The following is a 7,861-nucleotide window of genomic DNA, read 5'->3' as shown; positions in this document are numbered from 1 at the left end:
GTGGCGGCAAGCAGGAAAAATGGCTGGACACTGAAATGTAGCTGAACGAAGAAGTTATTAGCGTATATGCCTTGGCTGAAGCACACCTACAAGAATTGGAGCAAGCGGCTGCTATTGGTAAATTTTGGACATGCTACTACAATTTCTTGAAAGTTGCATCAACCCCACATCAGAAGGTAAGTGATCAATACCTCATGAATGTTTTGAAATAAGCTTACCCTGAGATAGCTTTGCCCTATAATAAATATATAAATATGGGCATCTTCTATTCCCAAGTGGAGAACAACGTTTAGTTCCATGGCCAATTGGAACGACGTCTAATTTCTAATACGGTCTTCAGTAGCATTGCTGATATGAGAATTTTCTTTAAATTCAAGTTTGTTGTTTCATGAATAGACTCGACAAAATGACAAATATTTAGATGCACACACTTTTCTTTTACCATGCACATAATTTCGAGCATTTTCTTTATTTCGCACACTATGCCTTTCACTACAGGGTGCGCCGCATCCGAGATTCTTGTCATGTAGGGCAAGTTCAGGTCCGGTGCATGCAGTTGCGGGCCATGGTTCCTGTAAATAGACCAACTGCATTCACAAGAAATTTCAGTGAATTCCCGAAAACCGTAGTAACGAATGCGAGAAAATTGCCATGTCGGTACATATATACAGGGCGTGTCAGCGAGCACTTTCGAAAATTTTTAAAGGTTGCGTGTGGCAGATAGCTCAATTTCGGTTTATGAGCCCGTCAACTAGAAACGGCGGACACTACTTTCACAAAGAACTGAAATGCAAAATCAACTAATTAACAAGAATATACTAAATAATTGTTTTAGGTAATAACTTACGAGCCTTTTGCCATTTACAAATTCGAGCAGTGGACTCCGCAAGGCGGATCCCCTTGGAACGAATTCTAAGGACGACACTAGTTTCGAGATATAACTTCCCGAACTTTGCGGAGATATGCATTGGCGTTCCAGTTACTTGTGTGCTTCAGTGCATGAAACGACGTATTCCTAACAAATTAACTGGAATGCCAATGTAGTTCTGCGCAAAACTCAGGAATTTATATCTCGAAACTGCTGTCATCCTGTAAAGTCGTTCCACGTGGATCCGCCTTGCGAACTCCACGGCCAGAATTTGTAAATTGCAATATGGGCCATGATGTAATTAGTCAAAATCTGATTTAGCGAATTTTTATCAATTAGTCGAGTTTCCATCGCGATTTCTTGTGTGCATGTATTCTCCGGCGATTCGAAGAGACCGGCTCATCAACGGGACATGAGCTATCTGCCATAGGCAACCTTTAAACGATCTTGAAAGTGTTCGCTCAAGCACACTGTGTGTATACATATATATATGTATATATATATATATATATATATATATAGATAGATAGATAGATAGATAGATAGATAGATAGATAGATAGATAGATAGATAGATAGATAGATAGATAGATAGATAGATAGATAGATAGATAGATATACATTGCTATGAAGGCGATACTATGATACGTAGGGACACACATGAGTAGCAAGCTTGCTCCAAAACGTGTGGAGGTGGCATACCAAGTCTGAAAAATGACTGCTTTGCTACCCGAAACGAGATATTCAGAGGAAGGTTGATTAACTGTGGTAGAACAAGGAATGTCGCAGCAGCGAATGATTCGGCAAGGTGACTGTCTTTGTCAGGGTAGCAACTCCTTCTCATGGCAGTATGAGTTTAATTTATGAGTATGGCTAGCCAGCGCGACCTAACCCCGAGGGCAAGAGCGTAAAAGACTGAGCGGACATGCGCTGTCGATAATGACGTTTCTACGTACAGGTACTTAACCCTCCGCCACTCTCAATGCGGGATGTGGATGAAAATAAGTCAGAGCGCCAATTAAGTGGCGGTCAGACTGTTCAAAATAAAGAAGAATAGGGGCGGGGGGTATTCTATAGAGAGAGGCCGCTGCATTTTGTTATGAAAATGCAACCTCTGGGAGAAATGCTTATGGTTAAAAACGGCTGAATAAATCATAAATGGAAATAAACGTGTAACTAGAAATTGAAATTTCGGAGGATCCGTCTTTGCAGAAAATGCAAAACAAGTTCTTTCCTCGTCTAAATTCTTGCTTCAGCGACATTCGTTGTTCAACCACACTGGATCCGTTTCGCGAGAGATTTCGGCCGTGTGCCTGTAATGTACAATTACACACGTCTGCTATGGCACATGCTCGATTGAGTGTGTTTTGTGCGCTCAAAATAGCTGAAACACCTGCTCAGCCTGCTTTCATTGGTGTCGACGTTGTCGTAACTCGTTGCAGTCAAATAGAGCAGGATGTCTTTACCTTCTACGGAAAAGAATGCCACAATGTTCTTTTCCTTTTTTTTCAGCACGTGTGTGTATAACGAGCGTTTCTTTCTACACCTCGACTGCAAGAAACATCTAGGTTTCCTCTAGTGTCTCAAAACAGAACAGCCCACCTAAGGCGCCTTCGCACGAAATAACGTAATAAACCAGCAGCACTGCTTCACGTCGTCTGAGTTACGGCAGGAATTTACACACTACTTTATTGCTTAACAGGTGGCTAAAAGATAAAGTATAAAACACAAGTGTGCTTCAGAATAAGATTTATTACGAGCCCGACATGGACTTAGAAATTATTACACGTGTGATACACAGAAATTCTGTATTATGGATCAAGGCAGAAGTTATTTCATAAGATTATGTTGCTCAGAGAAAAAAAGCCAAGTATTATACATACAAATGCATTGTTTCGTTGTAGGGCACCGTTGTTGTACTAGAAGTTGCGAATATTGCTGGCGAAAATATATTGTAGCACGAAATTTATAAATGCCATCACTCTGCGCCTGATACAATCATTCTAGTGTATCAAAAATGCATCTTTCAGTGCCTATGAAGTGTACAATTGCAATATATTAATCTAAAGGTCCCGTGGGGTTATCACAAGGGCATGGAAATTTTGCACAAGCCGTAGTCACAAATTGCTGTGTTTGAAAAGTTGTTCGATTTTAATTAAATTGTGTTGGCATTAACTCTCCCAGGAAGGTAAATTGGCTTAATTGGCTGTCTTTTATAGCTGCTCATGCACAGTGTTGTAAAATTGCTGCCTCTGCTTCATTTGAATTTACGTTTGCTCCCAAGTTTAAGGAAAAAATAATAATATGAAGCCGCAGCAGTGGCTGCAGCAGCCGCTTCAAATGACGATGACCGCGTTTGCGTTCATCAGCGCCGCAAATGTACTAAAGACAGCTTAAGGCTGCCTCGCTGTAGCAAATAAGAACTGATTTACTCGAAACTTGGCAGGTGACAACGTAGTTAGGGTGCAGCTAGGTTAGCCGTGCACTTTTCTTGGTATAAATCTTGATATATTCGTACACAACAGTTATCTGCATGACTAGAGTGCCAAATAGGTATCACCCGCACTTACTTCTGCACTTTTGCATGCATTCCTCGCAGCTGTTAAAGAATTTTCCATGGTTTGGACAGTATCCCTTTTTGACTCGCACGCAAGTCCAGAAGCCGCCATTGTACCACCACTTCTCGCTATTATCATCGCACCTCCCTTTTCGTGGTCTCGTGAAGCAGGTACCTCTGCGTGGTGGACGTTTGCCTAAGGTACAATAAATAAAGGAAAACAATCACTATCTTTTACTTTTCATTCACTGTACACAAAACCCGCCGTGGTTGCTCAGTGGCTATGGTGTTGGGCTGCTGAGCACGAGGTCGCGGGATCGAATCCCGGCCACGGCGGCCGCATTTCGATGGGGGCGAAATGCGAAAACACCCGTGTGCTTAGATTTAGGTGCACGTTAAAGAACCCCAGGTGGTCAAAATTTCCGGAGTCCTCCACTACGGCGTGCCTCATAATCAGAAAGTGGTTTTGGCACGTAAAACCCCAAATATTATTATTACTGTACACAAACCTTTTCGCAAAGCAAGAGTAGTGCAGTGACACGTGCACGTGTTTATCCTTTCCTCGGGTGCTGCTTTTCACCGACTTACAACTTCAATTTATCGCTCAGCGCAAGACGTACCTGCATGATTGGAACTTACTGGAATGCCATCGATGGTTCTGAGCGTTCTCTGTTGTCACCGAAGCTTGAGTAATTTGATTGTGAGCGCGACTCGAATTGTTTAGTACTTTCTTGAAGACAGAGGGGCACCGTCTATAACGCTCGAAACTTCAGTGACTCGGGCATAAAAGCAGATACGCTTGACCGTCAGTTTAGATTTTCGACAATCGCCGACAGTGTTCGCCGCTACGGTTCTTCCGTGAGTGTAACTTGCTTTTGAGAGTGCAGGTTCGCGCAGTAAAAAGGCAAGTTTGGTCATTCACAGTTTTGTTGCTGTCTTCACCTTCACTACTGCGTGGCAGTAGAGTACACTAGGCGAAGGTTAAAAAAATGCAGGAATTTTTCTCGCTATGCAAAAGCTTACCTTAACGTTCTTGAGTAAAGATGCTGCAGGGAACATGCTTTAACAGATGACAGCCTTTCTGAAATTTGTACCGATTCGACGGCAAGGTATCTTCCACAACATTTGGGAAATGTGAACAGGCTAGGTTCTGTTTTTGGCTTGACATATCTACATATAATGGACCTACACAGCATTGTATGTTAAACCAGCATACTGACAGCGTACACGCTCATTGCGTCATAATAAATATATTTAAAATCGCGTAAATCCTATAGATGTATCTGTGCCCACATTCGCTGGCTGGCCACTTCCGTAAATAAAGGAAAGGTTTGTCACTGAACACCATGTGCCTGTGCTTCCTTAGGTGCCCATTGATACTCTGTTTGTTTCGCTTGAGCCTTATGTCTGATGCTGAAACGAAAATTTTCGCTGAAAGACGCTCTCAACAGTGTATTATGCTCGCCGGCCTGTTGCTTGCGTTTGGCGTTAGCTTATTTTTTCCCTCCAATTCCTCCATCTACGCGTTGCTGCAACGACCCTTCAATGCACATCAGTCATACGCCACTGTTTCGGACCTGGTAATACCGGCCCCCTTGGCATGCTGTGACTTTTTTTTGTGTATTGGAGATATTTGCAGGAACAGTGCCTGTGTAGCCGCGTCAAAGTTCAAATTACTTACTTCTTGGTGTTTTATGCGTAAAGGTACCTGACCTTGATACCGACAATAAAAAGTGGGAGACTGCGCTTTGTCTTTTTAAATAATCACCACATCTTGAGCTGGACTATTCTGCGGTCGCAAGGAGACTTCAATTCACAACAGGCAGTCTTTATTAAAGCGGTTATTTGTTTGTGTTTTAGGTGCGTTTTATCCACGTTGTGCTTCACTGGCTCACAGAAAGCTAGGGCATTAGTTAAGGTATACAGGGAAAAGAAAAAATTTGCCTTTATAAACCAACAATCCTACAATTATACGAGCAATGGGTAAATCGCACCTAGAGTACTTACGTAACTACAATGATGTCACAAACAAGAACATTAGACCGTGTATAAAACTACCGCAAGATAGAAATCACAGGCATCAGGACAAACACAGGGCGCAAGCAAAAACGAGGCAAACTTACATACTCTACCATTGCTGCTAAAGAATTAATCGTACCCTTTTGAGTACTGAGTTGAAAATCGAACATTCGACTTAATATTCAGGGCATTCCATAGCAGTGTAACACGGTTATTACGAGAAGGCATCGCATATGCAATGCCTATTGGTGGTTTTGCGACAAGAAAGCAGGTGAGCTATAATGGTTCATGATATATGATGGTCTTTTACCTCTATTTTGGTGTTATATCTTTTGATGGTTACAATACTTTAACTAGGAAAAACAATCAAAACAACATGGATGATTTTTTTCCTAGCCCTGTCTCGCCGCGGACAAAAACTACAATGCAATCGCAATGACATCACAGTGATACTCAGTAAGAAACAAGCACTGCCAAGCTAAATTTAGATAAGTAATATATTGTGGATATCTCATCAAAGCGTTTTGTGAATAAAGATCTCTCATGCACATTCTTAGCAAAGCGAGAAGTAGGCGAGGGGAGGAAACTACAAAAACGATGTACATTCCTCGGCCAAGTGAGATGAGCTATGCAATAATAATAGGGTCACCCATATTTAGGGACCAGAGACATGCTCATTTTTATATGTCCGAAAGTTGCAACTCAAATGTGACCGAACAAACTATGTAAAAGTTTAAGAATGCGCGAAATCGACCGTCATCACAATAGAGGCTGCCGTTGCGTTGGATGTTTTCAAAATCATTGAACCAAATGTTGTGTGTTTCACTCTTGTTCGCCTGCATCAATCATAGATTATCACACCGATGGCCAAAAACTACAATCGAAAGCACACGTAGCCTAGCTGTACTTGTGAAGGATTTGCTCTCCTGCGCTGTAGAGACGCTCGCAAAATATTTGGACTGTCCCACTTCTCCTACCATCCTGCTCTTCCAGCATCTCGCCTTTCCTGGGTTCTTTGTAGAATAATATTTTTCGAGCACCATAGTCTGTAATACTCCAACTGCTTCAGGAAACTTGGAGGATGCTTAAGCTTCACCTGTAAAAGTGGAACGCGATAGCTTTGAAAAAAAAAGCACTGACTACTTCTCGCGTTTCACCACAACTGCAGCCCTCGTAACCGTTATGTTTTAGAACAGATTATGTTTAGAATAAGTTATTCAAGCGCTTTTTGGGGCAGCACTGACGTTGTACATACCACTGCCTTTCAATTTGTCCAAAATGTCGCCACTGGCTTTCTCTTACCAAATTATTCTCGTCACCACATTTCTTCATTCCTGAATACCACACTATCTTACGTGATTTGTAAAGGCGTCTGTAAATGACTCTCTGACAGTTCAACAAAGTTCATCATAATTCTATTCTTACAGTTAATTTTATCTCCTCCAATTTATTTTCACTGTGTACGCGCCATATCTGGGTTCTTCCCGAGCTAATTTGTGCAACAACTCTTTCATCGCGAAGTGTAGTGTTAAATTAAGCATTCTTATATGCTCCATGGCTTCAGTAATCATAAAGAGCTTTTAATGTTGCCACTCATGAGAGCTTTTGTTAATTTTCCTATTCACCATTGCAGTTACTGCTATCTTTTCACCGCATAATGCTATCAATTTTCCCCATTCACTTGTATTTGGCCTTTGTTGTTCAAAGAATCTCAAATAAATAATAAGGCCGACGTTATCACCTAATGAAGACACACCTGCCCATTGGGGCACTTTACCCCATAATACCTTTTACAATCTGACTATCTTTATGAGCGCTGGGGAAAACCTGTCTGTTTTGGTAATATGGCTCCTGTCCTTTCCTCGGTAGGCGTTATACACATACGCGTGATGCTCGTCTCCCGCCTTATGAAAAAAAAAAACAGTGGTCGTTCTAAAGCGAGGTACATAATCCATGAGAGATCAACAAAATCCGGCACAGGGCCATCCAATCCGATTCGACCAGCGAGAAATAAACATGCTCCGGAAGGTGATGCAGCCGAATTTGGGTGTCCGCCATGCCCGCCAGCCTTGTCGCGATTGCCTCATTTGCACCCTAAATACCATTTTGTAAATCACGTACAACTCCGCGTAGAAGCTGCTGCTAGGTTCCGAGCAAATAGAGCTGCTGTCAGAATCGTTCAAGGCAAGAAGCACTGCCGCACAGTTGAACGATGCCATTTCGATATTGTAAACGACTGCGCAGGGTTACTAATGATGCTTCAAAAAGACCTGAAAACAGCGCGGCCACCCGATCCTATACGGAAGTGAAGCCAACGCGTTGTTGGAGTTCTGATGAAATCCGTCTCTGTTCATTGGATCAACGAGGAGCACGCCGCAGCGGAGCCGTTTGATGCCAATCGACCAGTGGCAAACGCGA

At 42.3% G+C, this 7,861-nt stretch overlaps 1 protein-coding gene across 1 annotated transcript in view; it reads right to left on the bottom strand.

The window, feature by feature from the left end:
- Nucleotides 1-431: 431 nt before the first annotated feature.
- Nucleotides 432-7,861, bottom strand: part of LOC142587944 (tissue factor pathway inhibitor-like) — a 75,320-nt gene continuing 67,890 nt past the window's right edge. The window contains exons 8-9 of the mRNA XM_075699327.1: nucleotides 3,438-3,620; nucleotides 432-572 (exon numbers count right to left, since the gene is read on the bottom strand). Coding sequence (XP_075555442.1) covers nucleotides 538-572; nucleotides 3,438-3,620 — 218 coding nt within the window. The 3' untranslated portion in view covers nucleotides 432-537. The remainder of the gene's footprint in view (nucleotides 573-3,437; nucleotides 3,621-7,861) is intronic.

This window comes from Dermacentor variabilis, chromosome 7, assembly GCF_050947875.1.
Source record: "Dermacentor variabilis isolate Ectoservices chromosome 7, ASM5094787v1, whole genome shotgun sequence".
NCBI lineage: Eukaryota > Metazoa > Arthropoda > Arachnida > Ixodida > Ixodidae > Dermacentor > Dermacentor variabilis.
Note: the sequence above shows the minus strand (reverse complement) of the source record. Positions and strands in the feature narration are given on the sequence as shown.